The sequence below is a fragment of the Zonotrichia leucophrys genome, chromosome 10 (genome assembly GCF_028769735.1).
Source record: "Zonotrichia leucophrys gambelii isolate GWCS_2022_RI chromosome 10, RI_Zleu_2.0, whole genome shotgun sequence".
In the NCBI taxonomy this organism is placed as follows: Eukaryota; Metazoa; Chordata; class Aves; order Passeriformes; family Passerellidae; genus Zonotrichia; species Zonotrichia leucophrys.
Genome location: NC_088180.1, coordinates 3,295,140 through 3,322,021, shown reverse-complemented (window position 1 = coordinate 3,322,021; position 26,882 = coordinate 3,295,140). Strand labels below are relative to the sequence as shown.

The 26,882-nt window shown below is 56.3% G+C and overlaps 2 protein-coding genes across 5 annotated transcripts; one reads left to right on the top strand and one right to left on the bottom strand.

Moving 5' to 3' along the window:
- Positions 1-284: 284 nt before the first annotated feature.
- On the top strand, positions 285-21,321 carry STRA6 (signaling receptor and transporter of retinol STRA6). Of its 2 annotated transcripts, none has more exons than XM_064722075.1 (18): positions 285-534; positions 4,434-4,586; positions 5,262-5,340; positions 5,902-5,987; positions 6,915-7,120; positions 8,589-8,755; positions 9,634-9,756; positions 10,761-10,828; positions 10,938-11,014; positions 11,688-11,749; positions 12,525-12,705; positions 14,689-14,764; positions 15,900-16,033; positions 17,032-17,149; positions 17,551-17,652; positions 18,305-18,468; positions 19,156-19,293; positions 20,555-21,321. In XM_064722075.1, the coding sequence occupies exons 2-18, from the start codon at positions 4,465-4,467 to the stop codon at positions 20,731-20,733; spliced, it is 2,082 nt and encodes a 693-aa protein (XP_064578145.1). In that variant the 5' UTR covers positions 285-534; positions 4,434-4,464; the 3' UTR covers positions 20,734-21,321. The 2 variants fall into 2 exon arrangements, with proteins under 2 accessions (XP_064578145.1, XP_064578144.1); XM_064722074.1 differs by having other exon boundaries at positions 20,516-21,321.
- A 1,509-nt stretch (positions 21,322-22,830) lies between these two features.
- On the bottom strand, positions 22,831-26,120 carry LOC135452468 (immunoglobulin superfamily containing leucine-rich repeat protein-like). 3 transcript variants are annotated; one of them, XM_064722552.1, is made up of 2 exons: positions 25,924-26,120; positions 22,831-25,024 (listed from the first exon to the last, which is right to left on the bottom strand). In XM_064722552.1, the coding sequence occupies exons 1-2, from the start codon at positions 26,071-26,073 to the stop codon at positions 23,771-23,773; spliced, it is 1,404 nt and encodes a 467-aa protein (XP_064578622.1). In that variant the 5' UTR covers positions 26,074-26,120; the 3' UTR covers positions 22,831-23,770. The 3 variants fall into 3 exon arrangements, with proteins under 3 accessions (XP_064578622.1, XP_064578623.1, XP_064578625.1); XM_064722553.1 differs by having other exon boundaries at positions 22,831-25,021; XM_064722555.1 differs by lacking the exon at positions 25,924-26,120 and adding an exon at positions 25,424-25,885 and having other exon boundaries at positions 22,831-25,021.
- Between the last annotated feature and the right edge of the window lie 762 nt (positions 26,121-26,882).

Below are 26,882 nucleotides of genomic sequence, written 5' to 3'. Positions count from 1 at the left end.
CTACATCCAAGGGGGTTTACCCCCAAATTCCCGAAAAACCCCAAGAAATTTGTGGGATTTGGGGCAAGGATCGCGCTCCGCTCCCGCCGCTCCTCATCCCGAAGTTTCCCATCCCATTCCCGACATTCCCCGTCCATCCCAGCAACTCCCAAATCCCGGGAAAAGCTCGGAGCCGCCTCCTCCCCCCGAGCTCAGCCCCAAGCCCCGCTGGGCCGGGTTTAAATCCCCAAAGCCCCGCGCGTGGCCCCCGGCCAGGGCTCCATGGAGGGGATAAAGATCCCAAAGTTTTCCCTAAATCCCAAAGTTCCCGCAGTTCCCGGAGCGTCCCGAGCTGCATGGCCGGGCCGGGCCGGCCTTTAGACCGAGCTTAGCAAAGCCCGGCTCGGCTCGGCTCGGCTCGGCTCGGCTCGGCTCGGCTCGGCTCCGTTCGGCTCGGCTCGGCTCGGCTCCGTTCGGCTCGGCTCGGCTCGGCTCGGCTCGGTTCGGCTCGGCTCGGCTCGCCGGAAGGAGGGGAAAAAAGGAAAGAAGGAAAAGGTAAACCGGGATTTGGGGATTTTTTTCCCCTCCCCCTTTTTTTTGTGGCTTTGGAGTTGTTTCGTCTCCCGGCTCGGCTGAGAATTCCAGGGTGGGAATTTCGGGATCAAATCCTGTCCCGGAGGTGCGGGAATTGCCAAAAATCCCCCCCAAAAAATCCCAAATTCTGACCCTCCCCGAGCAGGGATTTAACCCCCAGCGGACCCAAATCCCGCCCTGGGGATGCGGGAATTCCCAAAAATCCCAAATTCTGCCCTGGGGGTGCGGAACTTGCCAAAAATCCCCCAAAAATTCCCAAATTCTGCCCTCCCTCGAAACGCTTTCATCCCGGTTTTCTCTTCCCTGGGGGCTGCAGAATGCCAGGATCAGGAAAATCCCAAAAATTCCAAATTCTGCCCCCTCAGCAGGAGTTTAACCCCTGGGTTCCCTTTCCCTGGGGGCTGCAGAATCCCAGGATCAGGATTTGGGATTCTGGGAATGGGGGAACTGCAGGGATTTTGGGGTGGAATCAAGGAGAACCAGGAATGGGGTCGGGAATGGGGTCGGGAAAAGCTGGAGCAGCTCCCAGGATTTTGGGAATGGGGGAACACAGGGGATTTTGGGGGGAATTTTGGGATTGGATCAAGGAGAACTGGCAATGGGATTTGGAATGGGGATGGGAATGGGATCAGAAATGGGATTGGGATATGGGTGGGAATGGGTCGGGAAAAGCTGGAGCAGCTCCCAGGATTTTGGGAATGGGGGAACTATGGGGATTTTGGGGGGAATTTTGGGATTGGATCAAGGAGAACAGCAATAGGATTGGGAATGGGGATGGGAATGGGATCAGAAATTGGGTTGGGAATCCAAATGGGGTTGGGAATGAGGTTAGGAAAAGCTGGGGCAGCTCCCAGGATTTTGGGAATGGGGGAACTTGTGGGGATTTTGGGGTGGGATTTGGAATGAGGTCGGGAATAGGATTGGGAATAGGGTTGGAAATGGCTTTGGGAATAGGATTGGGGATGGGATTGGGAATGGGGTTAGGAAAAGCTGGAGCAACTCCAAGGATTCTGGGAATGGGGAACCAGAAGAATTTTGGGGGAATTTTGGGGTGGGATCAAGGACAACAGGAATGGGGCTGAGAATGGGAATGGAACTGGGAATGGGGTCAGGAATGGGGTTGGGAAGAGCTGGAGCAGTTCCCAGCTCTCCTGGGATTTTGGGAATGGGGGAACCACGGAGATTTTGGGGTGGGCTCAGGAATGGGGTTGGGAAAAAGCTCCTCAATCCCTTGGGATGGTCCCGGAATCTCTTGGGAGTCTCTGGGATGTTTGTGGGGTTTGGAGAGCTCTGGGGTTGCTTTTCCAGAGGCTTTTCCCAAAAAAAAACCCTGGGAGAGGCTTTGGGGGTTCAGGAGCTGCGTCCCTTTGTTCCCATCGCTTTTTTGGGATCGTTTTGGGGCTGGATCGCTGAGTTCGGGGTCTCCCGGGGGGTGCTGGGGTGGGATCTGATCCTAAATCCACTTTTGGGATTTGCAGGGACTGGGAATGGGAATAAAGGGCAATCCTGATGATCCCAACCCCCGGCCCAAGAACTCCCTGGAAAACCCTGGAAGGAAATTTGGATCATTTTGATTAAAAACGGGATTGGGATCAGAGAATTCCCTCATGGATCTTTTCCATTCCTGGTTTTATTCTGGGAATTCCCTCCTGAATCCTTCTCCTCTTCCCAGTTTTATTCCAGGAGTTGGGAATTCCCTCCTGGATCCTCTTTCCCTTCCCAGTTTTATTCCAGGAATCCAGGAATTCCCTCAAGGATGCATTTTCCATTCCCACTTTTATTATGGGATTTCCCTCCTGGATCATTGTCCCATTCCCGGTTTTATTCCAGAATCTGGGAATTCCTTCCAGGACCCCTCTCCCATTCCCAGTTTTATTCTGGATCCCCTTTTCCCCTTCTGGTTTGATTCCAGAATCTGGGAATTCCCTCCTGAATCCTTTTTCCCTTCCCGGTTTTATTCTGGGAATTCCCACCTGGATCCCATTCCCAATTTTATTTTGGGATCTGGGAATTCCCTCCTGGATAATTTTCCCCTTCCCGGTTTTATTTTGGGAATTCCCTCCCGGATCCCATTCCTGGTTTTCTCCCGGATCCCGAAGTTCCCGGGAGCCGGGGGTGGGGGATGGGCCGGAGTTTCATGGAGCGCTCCAAGGTCGCGGGAGGAGCGGCGGGATCGGATTCCAAGGAAAACGGGAGCGGATTCCAAGGAAAACGCGGGAGCTGGGAAGGGCCCGGCCGGCAATGCGGATCCCGCCGGGGTTTCGGCATTCCCACCTATTTTTTTGGGATTTAGGGAGTTAAGAAGGAGCTGAGGGATCCAATTCTATGAGGGGACAATTCCCGGGGTGCGCCAGAGGTGGAAAATCAGGGAAATTTTGGAATGAGCCCTTCCAGAAAATCGGGAATGAGCCTGCCTGGACAATCGGGAATGAGCCTTTCCCTGTGTGGGAAAATTGGGAATGAACTGTTCCCTGTGTCCGGGGAGGCTGAAAAAATCGGGAACTCTCAAATCCCATTCCCAAACTCATTCCCAAATCCCAAACCCCATTCTCAAATTCCAATCCCAAATCCCAAACGCCATTCCCAATTCCCTAACCCTAACCCAGCTCCCAAACCCAGGATGGGATTTGGGATGGGATCTGGGATCGCTGCAATCCCAAACTGGGATTTGGGATTTGTGGGATCCCAAATTGGGATTTGGGATGGGTTTGAGGATGGGCCTTGGGGTGGGGTTTGGGGTTTGGGACATGAGATTTGGGAATGGAGTTTGGGATTTTGGGAATGGAGTTTGGGATGGGGTTTGGGATTGCTGCGATCCCAAACTGGGATTTGGGATCACCCTGACAAGCACCGTGGAGGGGGCAGGCTCTGATTCCCGGCGGAATTTTTGGGAAGGGAGGCACAAATCCCAAATCCCGCGGTGTCCCCAAGCCCCGGGATGTCCCCAAGCCCTCAGGTGACATTTGGGGACATTTCTGGGGTTGTCCCGGCCCCAAACTGATCGGGAATTCCCGGCATGGCGCTGGGGACAATCCCCGGGCTCGCGCTGTCGCCGCTGGTGGCACTTTGGGGACAGCGCCGCAGCCCCTCCCCCCCGCGACCTTCGCGCCGCTTTTCCAGCTCCGAGAATTCCCAAAAAAAACCCAAACAAAGGCGGGATCGGCTCCGGAGCCTCGGGATCGGCCCTTGGGAACGGCCCCGCCCCGGCTACGGGATCAGCTGGGAATTGGGATCACAGCCGCTTTTCCCGGCTTTTTTCCCCACTTTTCCTAGAATTTTCCCCATCCCTTTCCCACTTTGCCCTCATCCCGCTTTTCCCGGCGTTTTTCCCACTTCTCCAGTCCCTAATTCACTTTTCCCCATTTTCCCCACTTTTCCTGGCGTTTTCCCCGCTTTTCTCATAATTTTCCCATTTCCTGCAGTTTTCCCCTCTTTTCCTCACATTTTTCCCTCTTTCCCCAGCATTTTCCCCCCTTTTCCCAGCTTCTTTCCCACTTTTCCAGCCCCTTCTTCTCCCAGAATTTTCCCATTTTCTCGACATTTCCCCCATTTTTCCCACCCACTCCCACTTTTCCAATCCTCATTCTGCTTTCCCAGAGTATTTTCCCACTTTTCCAGCCCTCATCCCTCTTTTCCTGGCATTTCCCCCACATTTTTCCCTCTTTTCCTGGTGTTTTTCCCGGCATTTTTCCCCAATTTTCCCAGCTTTTTTTCCCACTTTCCTGGGGTTTTTCTCAGCTTTTTTTCCCACTTTCCCGGGGTTTTTCCCACTTTCCCGGGGTTTTTCCTCACTTTCCCATTATTTTTCCCACTTTCCCATTATTTTTCCCACTTTCCCGGGGTTTTTCCTGCTTTTCCAGCCGTGGGGATCCTGGTGGCAGAGGGGCAGCCATGGCCCCCAATGGCTCTGTGGGATTTCGGGATTCGCCCCTGGAGCCGGGAATTTTCCTGGATGAGGATTTGGGATCCGACTGGTACATCTACGAATCCACGGAGTCTGCGCCCCACGATGAGTGAGTGCCCCCAAAATGTCCCAAATAATGTCCCCAAAATGTCCTCAAAAGGTCTCCAAAATGTCCCCCAAAATGTCCCCAAAAATTCCCAAAAATTATCCCAAATGGCCCCAAAATATTTCCCAAAATGTCCTGAAAACTGTCCGTAAAATGTCCCCCCAAAGTCCCCAAAACATCCCCAAAATTTGCCCCAAAAATGTGCCCAAAATGGCCCCAAAATGGCCCTAAAAGTGATCCCAAAAGTTCCCAAAATTGGCCCTAAAATGTCCCCAGAATATCCCTAAAATATCCCTAAAATATCCCAAAAATATTCCCAAAATATCCTCAGAAATGTCTCAAAAATGTCTCCAAAAAGTCTCCAAAATGTCCCTAAAATATTCCCAAAAAGTGCCCAAAAATATTCCCAAAACATCCCCAGAATGTCCCCACAATGTCCCCAAAAGTGTCCCCGAGTGTCCCCTTCCCATGGAGCAAATCCCTGAGTTTTGGACCCTCTAAAAATCCTGGAATTTTTGGTCATTCCCAGATTTATTCCTGGATTTTTTGCCCTGGAATTTTTGGGGCCAGCCCTGTCATTCCCAGATTTATTCCCATCAAAATCTGGGATTTTTCCCATTTTCCCCAGCCCTTTTAGGTTTAATCTCACACAAATCCGGGATTTTTCCATTTTTCCAGCCTTTTTCCCGACGCCATCCCGGAATGCCACCCCACAATCTCCCCCCAGCTGTACCACACCATCATGGCTCCCATTTCCGTGAGTATCCGCCCCAAAATCCCCATCCCCACCCCAAAATTCCCGGAAAAACCCCAATCCCACATCCCCACGTTCCATTCCCATTCATCTTGGATGGATTTTCCCGCCTAAACCATCCCAGAATTCCTGGATTTATGGGATTTCGCTTCCCTGTGGGACGAGAACTCCGAAATTCCTCCCAAATCATTCCCAGAACCCTTTTCCATGGATTTATAGGATCTCAATGGGATTCCCATCATTCCCACCATTCCCTGGACCCTTTTCCATGGATTTATGGGATTTCCATGGGGTTCCCATCATTCCCAGGTCTCTTTCCCATGGAAATGGGGTCTCCATGGGATTCCCATCATTCCCAGAACCCTTTTCCATGGATCTATGAGGTCTCCATGAGGATCCCATTATTCCCATCATTCCCAGGTCTCTTTTCCATAGATTTATGGGGTCTCCATGGGGTTCCCATCATCCCCATCATTGCCAGGACCTTTTCCATGGATTTATGGGGTCTCCATGGGGTTCCCAGCACTCCAGGACCCTTTTCCATGGATTTCCCTCCCATTCCAGCTGGCCGTGCTCCTGGCCTTGTCCTTCCTGGTCAAGCGCCGCCGGCTCCACCTGAGCTGCTGGAACGGTGTCCCGGGATTGCTCAGGTATGGAATTCCCAAAATCCCGCTGATCCTTCCCTGGGAAGGGCTCGGAATTCCCAAAATGCCCTCCATGGAAAGGACTCGTAATTCCCAAAATCCCCTCCCTGGGAATTCCCAAAGTCTCTCCCCGGGAAGACCTTGGAAATCTGAAAATCCCATCCTTGGAGAGGACCCAGAATTCCCAAAACCCATCCTCAGAAACAACTCGGAATTCCCAAATCCCATCCCTGCAAAGGGCTCAGAATTCCCTCCGTCCCTCCCTGGGAAGGAACTGGAATTCCCACAGTCCCTCCCTGGAAAGAGCGGAATTCCCAAAACCCCTCTCTGGGAACGAGTGTAATTCCCAAAGTGCCTCTCTGGGAAGGGCTCAGAATTCCCAAATCCCATCCCTGCGAAGGGCTCAGAATTCCCAAAGTCCCTCCCCTGGAAAACGCTCAGAATTCAAAAACCCCCACCCTGGAAAGACCTCGGAAATCTGAAAACCCCATCCTTGGAGAGGACCCGGAATTCCCAAAACCCATCCTCAGAAACAACTCGGAATTCCTAAATCCCATCCCTGCAAAGGGCTCAGAATTCCCTCAGTCCCTCCCTGGGAAGGAGCAGGAATTCCCAAAGTGCTTCACTGGGAAGGTTTCAGAATTGTCACAGTCCCTCCCTGGAAGGAGCAGAATTTCCAAAATCCCCTCCCTGGGAAGGGCTCAGAATTCCCAAAGTCTCTCCCTGGAAAACGCTCAGAATTCAAAAATCCCCACCCTGGAAAGACCTCGTAAATCTGAAAACCCCATCCTTGGAGAGGAGCCGGAATTCCCAAAATCCCCTCCCTGGGGACGAGCGGGAATTCCCGAAATCCCCTCCCTGGGGACGAGCGGGAATTCCCGGAATCCGCTCCCTGGAAGGAGCGGGATTCCCGAGCGGTGCCGATTCCCGCAGCGCCGGGAACCTGCTGGAGCAGGACGGGCAGCGCGCCGTGGCCGCGGCGGTGCTGGCGCTGCTCAGCTCCGAGCTCTGCCGGCTGCTGCTGGAGCCGGAGCCGCTGCCGCTGCTGCCGCCCACGGCGGGGACACCCACGGGGACACCCACGGGGACACCCACGGGGACACCCACGGGGACACCGACGGCGTCGCCCGCCGCCCGCGGTGAGACACGGAGAGCCCGCAGCACAGCCTGGGCAGGGCTCGGGGTTCCCAAATCCCATCCTGGGGAGGGCTCCAATTTCCCAAATCCCATTCTGGGAAGGGCTCGGAGTTCCCCAATGACACCCCTGGGGAAGGGCTTGGGACACCCAAAATCTCTCCCTGGGAGGGGCTCGGAGTTCCCAAATCTCTGCTCTGGGAAGGGCTTGGAGTTCCCAAATCCCATCCTGGGAAGGGCTCAGAATTCCCAAATCTGTGCTCTGGAAAGGGTTTGGAATGCCCAATCCCATCTCTGGGAAAGGCTCCGGTTGCCCAAAATCCCCACCTGAGGAGGGCTCCGAGTTCCCAAATCCCCACCCCACAAAGGGCTCAGAGTTCCCAAAATCCCCACTCTGGGAAGGGCTCGGAGTTCCCAAATGACACCCCTGGGAAGGGCTTGGGACACCCAAAATCTCTCCCTGGGAAGGGCTCGGAGTTCCCAAATCCCATCCTGGGAAGGGCTCAGAGTTCCCAAAATCCCCACCTGGGAAGGGCTTGGAACACCCAAAATCCCTCCCTGGGAAGGGCTCGGAGTTCCCAAATCTCCACTCTGGGAAGGGTTTGGAATGCCCAATCCCATCTCTGGGGAGGGCTTGGAACACCCAAAATCCCATCCATGGGAAGGGCTCAGTATTCCCGAATCCCTCCATGGAAAGGGCTCAGAGTTCCCAAATCCCCACCTGGGAAGGGTTTGGAATGCCCAATCCCATCTCTGGGAAGGGTTCGGAATTTCAAAATCACATCCATGGAAATGGCTCAGAATTCCCAAATCACATCCCTGGGTAGGGCTTGGAACACCCAAAATCCCATCCATGGGAAGGGCTCAGAATGCCCAAATCCCTCCATGGAAAGGGCTCAGAGTTCCCAAATCCCCCATCCCCGGGAAGGGCTGGCTGGGCTGGTGGCAGTGACCCTGTGTCCCCAGGGTGGTGGCAGTGACCCGGGGCGGTGGCTGTGTCCCCAGGGTGGTGGCATTGACCCCAGGGTGGTGGCAGTGACCTCTGGGGTGGTGGCAGTGTCCCCGGGGCAGTGGCAATGACCTCTGGGGTGGTGGCAGTGACCCTGTGTCCCCAGGGTGGTGGGAGTGACCAGGGGTGGTGGCATTGACCCCAGGGTGGTGGCAGTGTCCCTGGGGTGGTGGCATTGACCCCAGGGTGGTGGCATTGACCCCAGGGCAGTGGCAATGACCTCTGGGGTGGTGGCAGTGTCCCCGGGGTGGTGGCATTGACCCCAGGGTGGTGGCAGTGACCTCTGGGGTGGTGGCAGTGACCCTGTGTCCCCAGGGTGGTGGCAGTGACTTGGTATCCCTGGGGCGGTGGCATTGACCCCAGGGTGGTGGCAGTGTCCCTGGGGTGGTGGCATTGACCCCAGGGCAGCGTGTCCCCCCCGGTGCCATGGGTGTCCCCGGTGACGCCGCGGTGTCACCGCGCAGAGTTCCGGAAGGTTCTGGCCCTGCTCTATTTCCCGGCGCTGTACCTGCCCCTGCTGGCCTGCGCTGGCCTCCGGCACCGCCTGGGCTACGCCGCGGGGACCCTGCTGGCCTGGGGACACTGCGGGGCGCAGGCCTGGCACCGCGCACAGTGTCCCCTGGCACCCAAGGTGGGTGGCACCGAGGCGGCGTGGCTTCCTGGGGTGGCTCTGAGGGGTCTTGGCTCCCTTGTCACCTCCTTGGGTGACCTGAGGTGGCACGGCTTGCTGGAGTGGCCCTGAAGTGCCGTGGCTTCCTTGTTCCCTCCTGGGGTGGCCCTGAGGGGTTGTGGCTCCCTTGTCACCTCCTTGAGTGGCCCTGAGGTGGCACAGCTTGCTGTGGTGGCACTGAGGGGTTGTGGCTCCCTTGTCACCTCCTGGGGTGGCCCTGAGGTGGCACAGCTTGCTGTGGTGGCACTGAGGGGTTGTGGCTCCCTTGTCACCTCCTTGAGTGGCCCTGAGGTGGCACAGCTTGCTGGGGTGGCATAGAGGGGTTGTGGCTCCCTTGTCACCACCCAGAGTGGCCCCAAGGCCGGGACAAGGACAGTGAGGTGGCCCAAGGTGGAGGTGGCTCCCTGGAGTGTCCCTGAGGTGCTGTGGCTCCCTGGCCAGCCCCCAGTGTGTCCCTGCAGTGTCCCCTGGGTGGTCTGTGTCCCCAGTGTGGTGACAGTGTCCCTGGGGGTGGTGGCAGTGTCCCCAGGGTGGTGGCAGTGTTCCTGGGGTGGTGGCAGTGACCCCGTGTCCCCAGGGTGGTGGCAGTGACCCCGGGTGGTGGCAGTGACCCAGTGTCCCCAGGGTGGTGGCAGTGACCCTGGGGATGGTGGCAGTGACCCCGTGTCCCCAGGGGTGGTGGCAGCGACTCCATGTCCCCAAGGGTGGTGGCCGTGACCCCGTGTCCCCAGGGTGGTGGCAGTGACCCAGTGTCCCCAGGGTGGTGGCAGTGACCCCGTGTCCCCAGGGGTGGTGGCAGTGTCCCCAGGGTGGTGGCAGTGACCCCGTGTCCCACACAGATCCACCAGCTGTACTCGCTGCTGTCCCACATCCCCGCGCTGCTGTCCCTGTCCCTGCTCAGCCTCTGGTACCCGGCACAGCTCCTGCGCAGCCTCCGGAATGGGGACAGCCCCGAGCCACGGGTACGGACACGGGAACTCGGGATCGGGATTGGGATCGGGATCGGGATTGGGATTGGGTACCCGGCACAGCTCCTGCACAGCCTTCGCAACGGGGACAGCCCCGAGCCACGGGTACGGACACGGGAACTCGGGATTGGGATTGGGATTGGGATTGGGATTGGGATCAGGACTGGTACCCGGCACAGCTCCTGCACAGCCTTCGCAATGGGGACAGCCCCAAGCCAAGGGTACGGACACGGGAACTCGGGATCAGGATCGGGATTGGGATTGGGATGACGACCAGAACTGGGACCAGGATCAGGATCAGGATTGAGAGCCTGATTGGGATCGGGGTCAGGATCAGGATCACAATTAGTATTGAACCTGATTGGGATCAGGATTGGGATCAGGACCGGGATCTCTGTGTATTGCCCTCTCAGCTCTGCCGCTGGGGGTTCTCCATTGCTATCCTGGGATTGGTTTGGGGATTGGAATTGGGATCGGAATCTCTGCAAATTCCCCTTCTGGCCCTGACGCTGGGGTTCTCCGTTGCTATCCTGGGACTGGGTTTGGGATCGGGATTGGGATTGGGATCGGGATCAGGCTCTCCACATGTTCCCCTCCCCCTGCTGGGGGTTCTCCATTGCTGTCCCTGCACCGGCAGCGGGGTCGGGAAATTCCTCCGGGATAAATCCCTTACACAAGAGGCTCCCGCCATCAATGGCTCCCTTCAGGCCGGCTCCGGGCTCTCCTCATTTTCCCGGATAATCCCCGGAGCTCCGAGCTCTGAGATTTGTTGGGAAGAGAGGAGGGAAAAGCAGGAAAGGCCTGAGGTGACCGTTCATGGGGGAGCGAGGGATCCCACAGGGGTTTGGGAACAAAATCCCACTTTATTCCCACTTTCCCATACCAACACCACACATTCTGTATGCCGGCCCGGGCTTGGGAATTCCTGTCGGGATATGCCCGGGATGAGGGCATGGCCAGGGCAGCTCTGCCACCCCAAATCCATCCGTTATCCCCAGATTTCCGGGAAAAGCTATTACAGGAAGTACCTCAAGGCCCTGCTGTCCAAGCGGGACCGGAAAGGGAGGTAAGGATGGAAATTCCCATTCCCGGCAAATCCCATTCCCGGCAAATCCCACTGCCGGCAATTCCCATTCCCCAAGGCAGGGAATGTCACCCTCTCCCACCTCCCGCAGCTCCGTCAAGATTGATGAGAGCCTCGGCTCCCGGATCCGCTCCTACCTGCTCTCCTACATCTACATTCCCGAGGAAGGTGGGCACCTGGAAAATTCCATGGAATCTGGGAACGGTTGGGGTTGGGATTTATGGATCAGCCAGGCCATTCCCAAAATCCTGGGTTGCTCGAAGCTCTGTCCAACCTGGCCTGGCTTGGAGCCCGAATCCAGCTGTGCTTGGGGCAGGGATCCACAAATCCATGGAAAAGGGGTCCTGGGAGTGATGGGAATCCCAAGGAGGCCCCATAAATCCATGGAATTATGGAAGACCCATGGAGGCCCCATAAATCCATGGAAAAGAGACCTGGGAATGATGGGAACCCCATGGTGGCCCCATAAATCCATGGAAAAGGGGTCCTGGGAATGATGGAATTCTCATGGAGAACCCATAAATCCATGGAAAAGTGGTCCTGGGTGTGATGGGAACCCCCATATATCCATGGAAAAGGAATCCTCATGGAAGCCCCATAAATCCATGGAAGGGAATTGTCCTGCACGGAGAGGGTGAAATCCTGGGAATGCAGATCCATTCCCATCCATGAAGGGGGCAGGGAATATCCCGAGTTTCCATGGAAAAGCAGGATGGACCCATCCGTCCATTCCCGACTCTCCATCCCAGCAGGAATTTCCTGTGGAAATCCCATTCCAAAGGGTGTTCCCTTTGCACCCTCATCCTGCTCCACCACCAAAAATTCCCAATTTTCCCTCCAGGATTCCGGATCCCGCTGAAGCTGGTGGTATCCGTCACCGTGGCCGTCATCGCCGTCTACCAGGTGACATTCCCAGAGGATCCTGGGGGATCCCACCCAGGAATGGCATTAAAATTCCTTCTGGAATTCCACACTCATGTAAATCCCAAAATCCTGTAGGATGCTGGCTGTAAATCCCTAAATCCCAGAATTCTGTGGGATCCCAGCTGTAAATCCCAAAATCCCATGTGATTTGAGCTGTAAATCCTGCGGGATCCCAGCTGTAAATCCTGAAATCCTGTGGGATCTGAGCATTAAATCCCAAAATCCCACAGGATGCGAGCTGTAAATCCCAAAATCCCGCATGATTTGAGCCATATATCCCACAGGATCCAAGCCGTAAAATTCCAAAATCCTTTGGGACCCAAGCCTTAAATCCCATGGGATCTGAGCCATAAATCCTGAAATCCTGTGGCATCCGAAACTTAAATCCCACGGAATCCGAGCCATAAATACCAAAATCCTGTGGGATCTGAGCCTTAGATTCCGTGGGATCTGAGCCATAAATCCTGAAATCCCGTGGGATCTGAGTCACAAATCCTGAAATTTAAGTCCTATGGGATCTGAGCCATAAATCCTGAAATCCTGTGGCACCTGAAACTTAAATCCCACGGAATCCGAGCCATAAATACCAAAATCCTGTGGGATCTGAGCCTCAGATTCCGTGGGATCTGAGCTGTAAATCCCAAAATTTAACGGGATCTGAGTCATAAATCCTGAAATTTAACGGGATCTGAGCCCTAAATCCCGGAATCCCGCGGGATCCGGGCCGGAGCTGAGGTGTCCCTGTGTCCCACAGGTGGCCGTGCTGCTGCTGGTGGCCGTGGTGCCGGCGCTGCGCATTATCCGGGCGGGAATGACCAAGGACGTGGTGGTGCTGCTGGTGCAGTTCGGGCTGGTGCCCTCACAGGGCGCGGCCGTGCCCGGGGACCTGGAGCAGGAGCTGCGCACGGCGCGGCACTTCCTGTGGGCGCTGGAAGGTGGAGCCGCATTCCCAGCCCGATCCCGATCCCGGTCACCATCCCAGTCATGATCCCAATCCCGATCGCCATCCCAGTCCCAATCCAGATCATGATCCCAGTCCCGATCCCAGTCCTGATCCCAATCCCAATCTTGGTCTCAGTCCCAATCCGAATCCTGATCCCAATCCGGATCCCAATCCCGATCCCAATCCCAATACAGATCCTGATCCCAATCCCGATCATGATCATGATCCCAGTCCAGATCCCAATCCAGATCCTGATCCCCATCCCGATCATGATCATGATCCCAGTCCCAATCCAGATCCTGATCCCCATCCCGATCATGATCATGATCCCAGTCCCAATCCAGATAATGATCCCAATCCTGATCCCAATCCAGATCCCAACCTGATCTCAGTCCCAATCCAGATCCTGATCCCGATCCCAGTCCCAGTCCAGGTCCCAGTCCCAATCCCAATCTGGGTCCCGATCCAGATCCCAATCTCAATCCCAAAATCAATCCCAATTCTGATCCCAATCCTGATCTCATTCCCAATCCCAATCCTGATTCCAGTCCCAATCCACATCCCTATCCCAATCCAGATCCCAATCCCAATCCACATCCCAATCCAGATCCCTATCCCAATCCCGATCCTGATCCCATTCCCATTCCCATTCCCAATCCCAATCCCAATCCCAATTCTAATCCCAGCCGGACCAATGCTCCAGTGGGGATTCCAGAGGGATTTCCTGAGGGTTCCCCGCCCTGGAGGATGGGATGGGGTGGATTCCAGGGTGTTAATTCCAGAGGGATTTTGGGAGGATTCCTCACCTGGAGGATGGAGCTGGGAGGATTCCAGGGGCATTTCCAGAGGATTCCTGGCCCAGAGAACAGGATGGGGCAGATTCCAGAAGGATTTCCAGAAGATTCCTTGCCCAGAGGATGGGACAGGGAGGATTCCAGAGCGATTGTGGAGGATTCCCTGCCTGGAGGATGGGATGGGGCAAATTCCAGGGGATTTTGGGAGGATTCCTCACCTGGAGGCTGGGACTGGGAGGATTCCAGAAGGATTTTGGGAGGATGGGATGTGGAGGATTTCAGGGGGATGCGGGGAAGATTCCTGGCCCAGGGGATGGGATGAGGCCGAATCCAGGGGGATTTTGGGAGTGGATGACAGGGATTGGGCGGATTCCAGCGGGATTTCGGGAGCAGCTGGCAGGGATGGGGCTGTGCCAGGCTGGCGCGTGCCAAGGCGGGAAGAGACTCCGGGAAAAGCCGTTGGGAAGAGCCAGAGGGAAGAGCCGGAGGGAAGAGCTGGCAGATGCTGCAGGCTTGGAAATGTGCTGGAAGCGAACAGATGGGCCTGGATCCCTGGAGAGTGGAAATCCTTGGGTGGGGGATGAGGGAAGAGCAGGGAAGAAGGAAGAAAAGGGATCAGGGAATTTCAGGGATCAAGGAATTCTAGGGATCAGGAAATAACAAGGATGAGGGAATTTCAGGGATCAGGGAATTTCAAGGATGAGGGAATAGGGATGAAGGCATAGCAGGGCTGAGAGATTTTCAAGGATGAGAGAATTCTCAGGATAAAGGAATTTCAGGGATCAGGGAATTCCAGGGATAAAGAAAGAGCAGGGATACCCCGCTCCTTCCTTGGGATCCCACCAGCTCCAGGCAGGATTTTTGGGGCTTTTCCTGGATCCCCAAACCTCTCTCATCCCATTTTTTCCCTCCTCCCTCTTTCCCGCAGATCCTCTTTCCCAAGACCCCCATCCCAGCTTTCTCCAGGGATTTTCCTGGATTTCCCTTCCCCTTTTCCCTCGCTCTGTCCTGTCCATCCCCCCTTGGGAGCTGGAGGTGGGAGTGACAAAAGGGGAAACTGAGGCACAACGCAAATCCCAATGTTTCTGTCCCCATCCCCATGGCGCAATTCCCAGCCAAAATCCTGCTCCCGGAATTATTCCCGATCCCAAATCCTGGATTTTTTCCCTGTTTTTCCACAGTGTGCTACATCTGCTCGCTGGTGCTGTGCTGCCTGCTCACCTGTGCCATGCTGCTCCGGAGCCTGGGCATGCACAGGTGGGGCTGGCCCCGTTCCCGGCATTCCCATTCCCAATATTCCCATTCCCAATATGCCCATTCCTGATATTCCATTCCTAGTATTTCTATTCCCGATATCCCCAGTCCCATTCCTGATACCCCACCCCCATTCCCAATATTCCCTTTCCCAATGTTCCCATTCCCAGTGTCCCCATCCCCATTCCCAATGTCCCGTCCCCATTCCTGATGTCCCCATGCCCATTCCCAAAGTCCCTGGCCCCATTCTCAATATTCCCATCATCATTCCCAATGTTCCCATTCCTGATATCCCCATCCCCATCCCTGATATTCCCAGCCCCATTCCCAATATTCCCAGGCCCCTTCCCTATATCCCTGCCCCCTTTCCCAATGTCTCCATCCCCATTCCTGGTGTTCCCATCCCCATTCCCAATATTCCCACCCCCATTCCTGATGTCCCCATGCTCATTCCCAATGTCCCTGGCCCCATTCCTAATATTCCCATCATCATTCCCAATGTCCCCATTCCTGATTCCTAATGTTCCAATCCCCATTCCTGATCCTCCAGGCCCATCCCCAATGTCCCTGCCCCCATTCCTGATGTCCCCATTCCCAATGTCCCCATCCCCATTCCCAATGACTCTGGCTGCATTCTCAATGTTTCCATCTCCATTCCTGATATTCCCATTCTCAATATTCCCAGCCCCATTCCCGATGTCCGTGCCCCCATTCCCAATATTCCTATTTCCAATATCCCCATCATAATTCCCAATGTTCCCAGCCCCATTCCTGATGTCCCTGTCCCCTTTCCCAATGTCCCTGGCCCCATTCCCAGTGTTCCCAACCCCTTTCCCAATGTTCCTATTCCCAATATCCCCATTCCCAATGTCCGATGTTCCTGCCCCCATTCCTGATGTCCCCACCTCCATTCCTAATGTTCCCATTCCTGATGTCCCTGTCCCCATTCCTGATGCCCCCATCCTCATTCCCAATGTCCCTGGCCCCATTCTGTGTTCCCAACCCCATTCCCAATGTTCCTATATCCGATATCCCCATTCGCAATGTCCCCACCCCCATTCCTGATGTCCCCGCCCCATTCCCGATATCCCTGTCCCCATTCCCGGGCCGGGATCAATCGGGATCATTTTCCCTCCAGGTCCAACCTGCGGGCGCTGTACCAGGGCGCCGTGCTGGACGTGTTTTCCAAGGCCCACATCCTGCGGCCTTCCCGGGAATCCCTCGTCTGCTGGATGGCCTTCTCCAGCTTCCAGGCGGCCTTCGCCTGCCTGGGTAACGGGATTTTGGGATCACGGCACGGGGATCCTGATTGTCCTAAAGATTAAGCAGCAATTCCCCATTTTTGCCCCTTTTCCAAGAGGATTTTTAGCCCCTTTTCCTCAAATGGAATATGGTGGGTTTTGGGAGCATGGGATGATTGGGAATTGGGAAAAACTGGAAAAAAAAATGGGAATAATTGGGTTGGGAATTCAAAGAGGAAGAAGGAGTGGAAGGATGCCTGGGTAATGGAATTTTGGGATCATGAGACGGGGGATCACAATTTTCTTTAGGATTAAGTGACAATTCCCTATTTTCACCCCTTTTCCAAGAGGGTTTTTAGTCTCCTTTCCTCAAATGGAATCTGGCAGGTTTTGGGAGCATCGGATGGTTGGGAATTGGGAGAAACTGGAAAAAAAACCTGGGAAAAGTGCAAAAAAATTCAGAAAAATTGGATTGGGAATTCAAAGAGAAGGAAGGGGTGGGATGATGCCTGGGTAATGGAATTTTGGGATCACAGCATGGGGATCCCAATTTTCTTAAGGATTAAGCAGCAGTTCCCAGAAGGGTTTTTAGCTCCCTTTCCACAAACAGAATCTGGTGGGTTTTGGGAACACCAGAGGGTTGGGAATCAGGAAAAACTAGAAAAATACTTGGAAAAATTAAGCTGGGAATTCAAAGAGGAGGAAGAGGCTGGAAGATGCCTGGGTTTGGCTCAATCCCAAATATTTGGGTGGGAAAAGCTGTGGAAGCCTCTGGTCCTCGACGCATTCCGGGGGCTCCTCATCCCCATCCCAGCCTGGATCATCCTGGGAATGGGGAGGGGGATCCCAAAAAGAGGGGAAATTTTCATTCCACCCCCAGGAATTGTAGGGACAACCCCTTGGGAATGCAGACCTGGTTTTGGGGACTGGTGGGGTTTTTATGGGATTGTCGGGAAAGCCCCATGCAGAGATTTGGGGAATGAGAGCTGTTGTTCCATCCTGGATTCCCGCTCTGTGTTCCCATTCCAGGTCTCCTGATCCAGCAGGTGATTTTCTTCCTCTGCTTCGTGGCCTTCACCTTCCTGGTGGTGATCCCGCTCCAGCTCGGCACCAGCTCCCCGCTCTTCGGGATCATCCGGAACATGTGGTGAGCTGGGAAAGGTTGGAAACCCCAAGGAATGGCCCAGGATGGGTTTGGGATGCTCCATTTGGGGTTTTTCCAACACCACTGGAAGCTTCAGCCCGTGGTGATGTTTTGGGACATTCCTGGTATTTTGGGACTTTCCTGTTGATTTGGGGCATTCCCAGTGTTTTGGGACATTCCTGGTGTCCATCCTGCACTTTGGGATGATCCAGAACATGTGGTGAGCCCTTGGGAAGGGTGGAAAACCCCAAGGAATGGTCCTGGATAGGTTTGGGATGCTCCATTTGGGGTTTTTCCAACACCACTGGAGATTCCTGCCTGTGGCAGTGTTTTGGGACATTCCCAGTGTTTTGGGGCATTCCTGGTGTTTTGGGACATTCCCAGTGTCCATCCCGCCCTTCCAGGCCCTTCTGGCTGACCCTGGTGGTGGCCGTGCTCGTGCAGCATCTCCTGGCCCATTTCCAGTTCCTGGAGCAGCATTCCCTGCAGAAGGAGATCACCAACAGGTACAGGGACACCGCCATCGTCCCCCATTGTCCCCAGTTGTCCCTGATTGTCCCCAGGAGGGGTTGGCAGGAATTCCAGGCTCCCACGGAGGTTTTTCCAGGTGTTCTGGCCTGGATTTTGGTGGGGTGACACCAGTGAGGGTGGCCCTGCTCCACCGGCCCTATTCCCAAGCCCAGATCCCTCAGGATTGGCTGGGTGGGGTCGGTCACCACTGGCAGGTGTCCCCCACTCACAGGCGGTGTCACCACCCGTGACCAAGGTGACAGAGGGACACAGGTGTCCTGTGCCACCCCCTGACAGGGCACAGAGGCTCTCCTGGGGCCGGTGTCCATCCCAAACCACCGGCAGATGTCCCTCACTCAGGGATGGTGCCACCACCCGAGACCGGGGTGACAGAGGGACACAGGTGTCCTCCTGGCAGCTCAGCGAGGCTCTCCTGGAGCTGGTGGCCTCCATCCCAAAATCCCATCCCCGCAATTTGGCTGGTTCTTCACTCTCCAAGGAGACAAGGAGCTCCTGATGGTTCTCCAGGAGCCTGGGAGGGCGTTGGCTTCTCCCAGTGGGATGGGCTGGATGTGAGTGGCGCCAGAAGGTTTGGGGTGGCCGGAGTTCTCCTGGAAGGGCCATCCCGGGGGTCCGTGTGTCCTGCAGGCGCGCGCTGTTCATCGTCACCTTCCTGCTCTTCCCCACCAACGTCCTGGTGGGCTCCATGGCCGCCGTGTGGCGCGTGGTCATCTCCGGCCTCTACAACGCCGTCCACTTCTGCCGGCTGGACATCAGCCTGCTGCACCGCGGCGTGGAGACCTTCGACCCAGGTGGGACCGTGAGAGGTCACCGTGCCACCACAGCGGGTTGGGATGGGGGCCCGGAGCTGCTGGGATTGAGGGTGACCCCAAAAGTTGGGAGTGGGACACCTGGAGCAGGTGGCTTCTCCTGATTCCTGCTTTTTGTCCCAAAAAAATAAGTGGTGACCTTGGAACTTCACCAGTGGTCACCTCATGTCCTGGGATAAAGAAGAAGGGACCTCCACATTTTTCCTGTGGGATTGAGGGTGGCTTGGAAATGGGATGATGGCAGCAGCTGGCTTCTCCTGATTCCTGCTTGGTCCTGCTCTTTGATCCCAAAAAATGGGGGATGACCTTTGGGTTTCCACCAGTTGTTACCTCATGTCTCAGGATAAAGGAGGGGGGACCTCAGGGGACCTTGGACCTTCCTCTGATTTTCCTGCTGGGATTGAGGGTGGCTTCAGAGTGTTGGGAATGGAGCACCTGGAGCAGGTGGTGCCAGCTGGGTCCTGCTATTCATTCCCCAAAAAATGGGATGAGCTCTGGGGTTTCCCTTCATCTCCTGGGATAAAGGAGAGGAGACCTCAGGGGAGCTCAGGCTGGCCCCTGCTTTTCCTGCTGGGACTGTGGGGCATGGAGACCAGAGCTGGATGCATCCCTGGGCTCCGGGTGGGAATGGGTAGTGCTGTCCCCAGTGAGGGCACGGTGTCCCCGCAGGGTACCGCACCTACTGCCACTACCTGCGCGTGGAGGTCAGCCAGTGCCACCCGCTGCTGAAGGCCTTCTGCTCCCTGCTGCTCCAGCCCGGCCGGCCCGAGCCGCCGGCACCGCCCCGGGACACCCGGCTGGAGGAAGGTGGGACCTGGGGACACCGGGGGATCGGGGGGAAGGGACAGGATGGTGACCTGTGGGTGGTACCTCGGGTTGGTGTGGGGATATCCATCCATCCATCCATCCATCCATCCATCCATGGACATCCATATCCATCCATCTCCACTCACATCTCTCCACATCACATCTCCAGGATCCATCATCATCCACCATCCATCCATCCATCATCCATCCATCATCCATCCATCTCCATCCATCATCCATCTCCATCCATCATCCATCATCCATCATCCATCCATCCGTCCATCCATCATCATCCATCCATCATCCATCCATGAATCCATCCATCCATCCATCATCATCCATCCATGATCCATCCATCCATCCATCATCCATCCATCCATGAATCCATCCATCCATCCTTCCATCCATCATCATCCATCATCCATCCATCCATCATCCATCCATCCATCATCCATTCCATCCATCCATCCATCCATCCATCCATCCATCCATCCATCATCCATCCATCCATCATCCATCCATCCATGAATCCATCCATCCATCATCCATCCATCATCCATCCATCCATGACCATCCATCCACCTCATCCATCCATCCCTCATCCATCCATCCATCCATCATCCATCCATCCATCCATCCATCATCCATCCATCATCATCCATCCATGATCCATCCATCATCCATCATCCATCATCCATCCATCCATCATCCTTCATCCATCCATCCATCCATCCATCCATGATCATCCATCCATCCATCCATCCATCCATCCATCCATCCATCCATCCATCCATCCATCATCCATCCATCCATCCATCCATCATCCATCCATCCATCCATCCATCATCCATCCATCCATCCCTCATCCATCCATCATCCATCCAAGGGATGATCCCTCTCCAAGATATGGACGGGGCTCTTTCGGGTGTGATGGGATCTTGGTGGCTCCAGGAAAATGCGGCTGGGGCTGGAATCTGGGAATCCTGGAACACTTTGGGTTGGAAAGGCCCTTAAAGCCCATCCAGGGACACCTCCCACTATTCCAGGCTGCTCCAAACCCCATCCAACCTTTCCTTGGGCACTTTGCGCATCCAGGGGCAACCACAGTTCTGGGAATTCCATCCCAGCCAGGAATTCCATCCCAATCTTCCCTTTCCCAGCAGGAATCCATCCCTCTGCACCTCATCCCAACCCCTCTCCCTCTCTCCTGGTGCTTTTCCAGGCCCTGAATCCTCTCCCTGCTGCTCCCGTCTCCTTCCAGGCCTCCAGCTGATGCATCCCAAGCCCCCAGCTCCGGGAAGGGCGCGGAGCCGGCGGATCCGGGCGCGCTGGTGGGTGGCCTACACGCTCCTGCACAACCCCTCGCTGACCGCTTCCCGAAAAACCGCGCTGGCCGATCCTGCAGCCAACGGCGCCCAGCTCGGCGTTCCCAGGCCCTGAATTCCCAGGAATCCCATCCCATCTTCCATCTCCCATCCCTGAATTTCAGGCGCTTCCCACGCGCCCTATCCCAGCCTCCGGACTCTCTCCGAGGGTTTATCCCTAAATCTGTGCCGAGCTACTCCCGAGCTCCAGAGGTGACATCTCTGAGCCCAGCCTGGATGGAGCTGAGCCAAGGAAAATGCTCCCAGCATCCCAAAAATATTTTGGGATTCACTCCTGCAGCCAGCCCGGTTCTCAGCCGCTTTTCCAGCACAGGACAATTCCCAGAGAACTGGAAGAGGAGCTCGGAGGGATCCCCAGCTGGCCAAAGGAATTCTCAACCACCAGGAATTACCCCGGGAACTCCACGAGGGAGAAAATTCCCATTCCCAGCTTCTCCCTTCCCGATCTCAGCTCCATTTGGGCTCCACATCGCTCCTGGGACATTTTTTTCCCCTGATTTTTGAAGGATCAAATCCCACCCTGCTCCCCGTCCTCTTCCATTCCTGGTTTTGTGGCAATCCTGGGGTTTTCCAGGGCTGGGATCCATGGAAAACCTCGCTGGGAAGTGCGGGGGAAGGAGAATAAATGGATACCTCGTTCCTACTCCTGGGATGTGCCGTTTTCCTTGGATATTCCCCCTTCCAGCAGGATTTGAGATCACTCCAGCCCCGAATCCAGGGAATGATTGGGATGACCTCACCCAGCAGAGATTTGAGGGATCTGCTCCAGCTGGGAATGTCGGGATCTGATCCGTGATCCCACTTTAGGGCGGTTTTACGGGAAAACTGCTCCCTTCACATTCCCACAGCTTTGGGAAGGGAGGGAATGGGAACGGGGAATTTTGGGGATAAAACACCATTGGGATGGGAATGAGGTGGTGCTGGATCACCTCTTCCTGCTCTTAAATCCCAGAATTCCCAACTTCTTGGGCTGGAATGAGCAGGCTCCTGGTGGATCCCAAGCACCCCAAGATTCCTTTGGGAATTCTCAGCCCAGCCTGCATGGAGATGCTGGATCATGCTGGGATTTCCTTGGAAGTGGCCAGAGCTGCTCTCTAAAGGATCCCAGGGACCCCATTCCCTCCCTCTGGAATGTTCCCAGCACCCTCAGGAGGGTTTGGGGTCACTGAGGGTGATTCCCATGCTTTGGGGTTTCCTTGGAGCATCTCCTCCCTTTTCCCAGGATTTCCTCCCAGCCCATCCCAACCCCTGCAGCTCCAAGGGCAGCCTAAAACCCCTTTAGAAAATCCCTTTAAAAATCCCTTTAAAAATCCCTTTAAAAATCCTAAATATCTTTGAAATATCTTTTAAAAATCCCAAAAATCTCTAAAATCCATTTTAAAAATCCCTAAAATCTGTGGCAGCTCCATGCTACGGGCGGGGCTGAATTTTGGGATCAGCTTCCACAGCCCCACCCAAGGCTCCCTGGAGATCCATGGAATTTGTGTGGTTTTTGGGATAGCAGCGGCGCCCTGGGCGGGATTTGGGAATTTCTTCCCCTTCCTGTTGCTTCGCTGCTCGTCTGGAAACTCCAAATCCGCATCCTCACCCCTCTCATCCCAGCTTGAATTTCAGGGATAATCCTGGATCCCGCTATGCACAGGGATAAAACGGAGTTTAAAAGTCGAATGCTGTGAAATGAACCCAAAACTTCCATTGGGGTCACGGTTTTTATCCCACAGTGGGAAAAATTTGTGGGAATCCAGGAGCTCCCCACAGACACCTCGGCTGCCCTGTCCCTAAAATCCCTCTGGATAAGGAATTTTGGTGCTGGAGAGCTCCAGGCTCTGCTTTTGGGGTCAATTCCATTCCCGGGCAGCTGCAGGGGGGCATTTTGGGGTATCCCAGGATTGTGGGGGCTCCTTCCAGGTTTGGGATGGGGGGGAACAGGGAAATTTAGGGGATCTTGGGATGCTCCAGAATTGGGAAAGTTTTGGGGTTTCTCCAGCACTGGGAAGGATTTGGGATAGCTGGGAATGACAGAAGTGTCCCCTGATCCAGGAGGGTTTGGGACAATCTGGGGGAGCCCAGGAGCCACTGTCTCAGGGAATTTTGGGATTTTGGGATGCACAGACCAAGAGAAGCCCAGCTGGTTTAGATAAAAAAAGGGAGTTTATTCAAGGTGTTTATAAAAAAGTAATTATTAATTCAAGGTATTTATTAAAATTGTTTCCTTATTACAGGTGTTTATGATGGGTATTTCTTAATTAAAGGCATTAATTAAAGGCATTAATTAAAGGCATTTATTGCTGTCCCTACAGGGCGTTACAAGGCCAGGGGGCGGCAGGGTGTGCCCAGATCCCACTGGGAATTCCAGTGCTGTTTCCAAGTCCGAGGGCCATGGACATTCCCAAAATCCCCCGAGGGTTTCCCCGGACACCTGGAGAAGGAATACCTGTCCCGCCGGGAATTCTGGAGCACTAGGGGAATGTTTATGGCTTCAAGGCAGCTCAGCTTCTCTGCTGTTCCCAATCTTTTCCCCATTCCCACCGGGAACACTTTGGGAATCTTTGGCTCAAGCCTAGTGGGTCCAGCCCAGATGGGTTTTTGGGATGATGGTCAGGGGGTTTTTGGGATTCCCGCGGCATTCCAAGACCTTGGAGGTGCTCGGAATGCTCCTACAGGGATAAAACCGGTGAATTTCTTCCCAATCCAAGGCTGTGGGTCCAACCAATCCTCTGTCCCTTCTGTGTCCCCCAGGACCTCATTCCCAGGGATTTTATCCTCGGATCCCTCCCCGTTGGCAGTCGTGGTGGCTCTGGGGCGGGATTGTCACCACTGTCACCTCCTGTGGTCACCTCAGATCTGGGCAGGGAGAAAAGCGGGAAGTGGGGACAGCCAGGAATTGATGGCAGATCCCGGCTGGATGCGGGCTGGATCCTCCCCACGTTCCCTGAGTTCCTCCAGGAACGGGAACGGCAAGGGCTGGACCACCCACCCCTGTGGTGGCCCCGTGGGGCTCCGGAGCACTCCCGGATGCCAGAAGCTCAGCAAAGGCACTACGAGAGGAAAAACTACGGAAAAATCGGGAATCCCGAGGCGCCGCTCGCCCTTCACCAGAGCAGCAGCCCCAGAGCCAGCAGCAGAATTCCCAGGCGGAATTCCCGGGCTCCCGCGCCGCTCCGGGCCTGGCCGGCCACGCGGTAGACGATGACCAACTTCTCGCCCATGCCGGACGGGTCCAGCTCGTCGCCCTTGGCGCAGCTGTGCCCGCCGGGGTGCCCGGCCTGGGGGTCATCGCGGGGCAGCTCCTCGGCCGGGTTGGCCGAGCCGGCCAGTGCCACGTTGACGGACACGTCCCTTGTCCCCACGTCGTTGACCGCCACGCAGGTGTAGGTGCCCTCGTCCTCCTTGCCGAAGTCGGGGATGGCCATGGTGCCGTTCTTGAAGGCCAGGAAGCGCTGCCGGCCCGCCTTGGCGCCGCCGTCCCGCGCCACCGTGGGCCCGTGGATGTCCACGCGGCGCTTGGCCGTGCGGATCTGCCAGCGGATCTCCGGCGGGGGGCTGCCGGCCACGCTGCAGTGCAGGGTCAGCGTCAGCCCGTCCCGGGGGCCGGCCGCGGCCGGGCCGGACAGGTAGGTGAGCTGGGCCGAGGGCGGCACGCAGAGCGCGCCGGGGATGTCGGTGACCGGCCGGCCCCGCAGCCGCGCCGGCGCGGCGCACAGCGTGGAGCCGGCCCTGGAGAGCACCACCGAGGTGTCGTGCGCCCACTCCTTGAGCCAGAAGAGCTTGCAGGAGCAGTTGAAGGGGTTGTGGAAGAGCTGCAGCTGCGCCAGCGCCGGCAGCCCCTCGAAGGTGCCGCGGGCCAGCGTGGCCAGCTCGTTGTCGTTGAGCCAGAGCGAGCGCAGCTCCCGCAGCCCGGCCAGCGCGCCCTGCGGCACCGTGACCAGCCGGTTGTTGCTGAGCTTGAGGATCTGCAGCGCGCTGAGGTTGCGCAGGTCCTGCCAGGGGAAATCCGCCAGCCGGTTGTGGCTCAGGTCCAGGTTCTTGAGGTGCGGCAGGGCGGCGAAGGCGCCGGGCTCCACCGAGGAGATGTGGTTGTAGCCCAGCCACAGCGACTGCAGCTCGGGCACCTCGGCCAGCGAGGCGCGGCCCAGGCGGCCCAGGCGGTTGGCGGAGAGCGTGAGGATGGTGACATTCGGGGACAGGCCCCGCGGCACGTCCCGCAGCTCGCGGTAGGCGCACTCGGCCAGCAGCCGCCCGTTCTTCTTGGTGGAGCAGGAGCACGGCGTGGGACAGGCCAGGCCTGGGGACAGGAGCGTCACCAGCGCCAGGACGCCCAGCAGAGGCCTCATCCTCGCGTCCTGCTGGGGACAGAGACGGGAATGAGCCCGGCCAAACAGCCGGGATGGGAAACAGCTCCAGCTGGCAAAAGCGGTTTGGGAGATTCCTTAAATCCCGGCCTCTCTCCCCCTCGAGCTCGTCCTTCCCCCTCTGGAAAATCTTTTCCGGGTTTGGGATGAAACGCTGTTTGGGATGAGGAGCGAGAGCTGGGGGGTTCCGGGTTCCTCCCGCTGAGCTGGGGAGGAACAGAGCCACCGCAGCTCTTTCCCAAGCAGCCTTCCCATAAATCATGGAATTTTCGGGATTTCCAGCGGGCTCGCTGACTGTGTCATGGAAAAAACCCGGCGCCTTCCCTCAGCCAGGGGCTGTGGGGTCCCCGCGGCCGCTGGAATTCTTGGGAAGGGAATTTTTCCCGACTTAACTCCTCATTCCCCTCTCGGTGACTTTTCCAGGGCGCTCCAGAGGTTCCTTCCCGCTCCGAATTCCCAGCAGCTGGCAGCCAGACCCCTTTGTCTGAGCCTCGCAGGCCAATTCCCCTGCCCTCCATTCCCAGCCCTGCCATTCCCGGCGGGAATTTGTCTGGAATAAACCCCATCGGGAGCTGAGGGGTGGCAAAAGCGCCCCGCTGGCTCTGGGGGAGCTCCAGGTGACATTTTTGGGTGCCCAGGGAGGGACAGACCCCATCTCCCGGGGACTTGGGAGGGCAATCCCGGGATTTTGTCCCTCCTGGAGCTGCGGGTGTCATCCCACCCCTTTTCCAGAGCCCCCCGGGGCTCCCCCGCCGCCTCCCGGCGCATTCCAGAGCCGTGAATAACCGCCCTGCCTCCTTCCTTCCCTCCTCTCCCGGAGTTTGCTCCCGATTTTTTCCCGCTTTTCCCCCGCTCCAGCCCCGCTCCCCGGGCCCGCGCCCCGGCCCCGTCACCGCCGGTGGAGCCCCGGTGTCCCCGCTCCGCTGGACTCGGTCCCGCCGCTCCCGGGCCCTCCTCGGCTTCTCCTCCTCCTCCTCCTCCTCCTCCTGCTGCTCCTCCCGGCCCGTCCCCTCCCCGTCCCCCGGGCCCGGATTGTTTTCCATGGCACCGACCCGCGGGGCCCGTCCTCGGCTCCGCCAAAATCCCCTAAAACGCGTTAGCACACACCCCTGAGCCCAAATCCCCTAAAATACAGTGACCCCAAATCCCTGCCCCCCAAAACCCATTAGCACACACCCCTGAGCCCAAATCCCCTAAAATACAGTGACCCCAAATCCCTGCCCCCCAAAACCCATTAGCACACACCTCTGAGCTCAAAATCCCCTAAAATACAGTGACCCCAAATCCCTGCCCCCCAAAATCTCCTAAAACCCGTTGGCACACACCTCTGAGCTCAAAATCCCTTAAAAAGCAGTGACCCCAAATCCCTGCCCCCCAAAACCCCCTAAAACGCCTTAGCACACACCCCTGAGCCCAAATCCCCTAAAATACAGTGACCCCAAATCCCTGCCCCCCAAAACCCCCTAAAACCCATTAGCACACACCCCTGAGCCCAAATCCCCTAAAATACAGTGACCCCAAATTCCTGCCCCCCAAAATCCCCTAAAACCCATTAGCACACACCCCTGAGCCCAAATCCCCTAAAATACAGTGACCTCAAATTCCTGCCCCCCCAAAATCCTGCCAAACCCCATCAACTCACACCCCACACCCCAAAGTACCCTAAAACCTGTTAGAACACACTGCTGAACCCCAAAATCCCTTAAAAAACAGTGACCCCCAAATCCCTGCCCCCCAAAATCTCCTAAAACCCGTTGGCACACACCCCTGAACCCAAAATCCCTTAAAAAAGAGTGACCCCAATTCCCTGCCCCCCAAAATCCCCTAAAACCCATTACCCCACACCCGTGAG

Coding starts and splice junctions, on each gene's coding strand:
- STRA6 (XM_064722074.1), top strand. CDS start 4,465: ATGGCCCCCAATGGCTCTGTGGGATTTCGGGATTCGCCCCTGGAGCCG. Junction 8,756..9,633: donor AGTGTCCCCTGGCACCCAAG/GTGGGTGGCACC, acceptor TGTCCCACACAG/ATCCACCAGCTGTACTCGCT. Junction 19,294..20,515: donor GGACACCCGGCTGGAGGAAG/GTGGGACCTGGG, acceptor GTGCTTTTCCAG/GCCCTGAATCCTCTCCCTGC.
- LOC135452468 (XM_064722552.1), bottom strand. CDS start 26,073: ATGGAAAACAATCCGGGCCCGGGGGACGGGGAGGGGACGGGCCGGGAG. Junction 25,025..25,923: donor ACACCGGGGCTCCACCGGCG/GTGACGGGGCCG, acceptor CTCTGTCCCCAG/CAGGACGCGAGGATGAGGCC.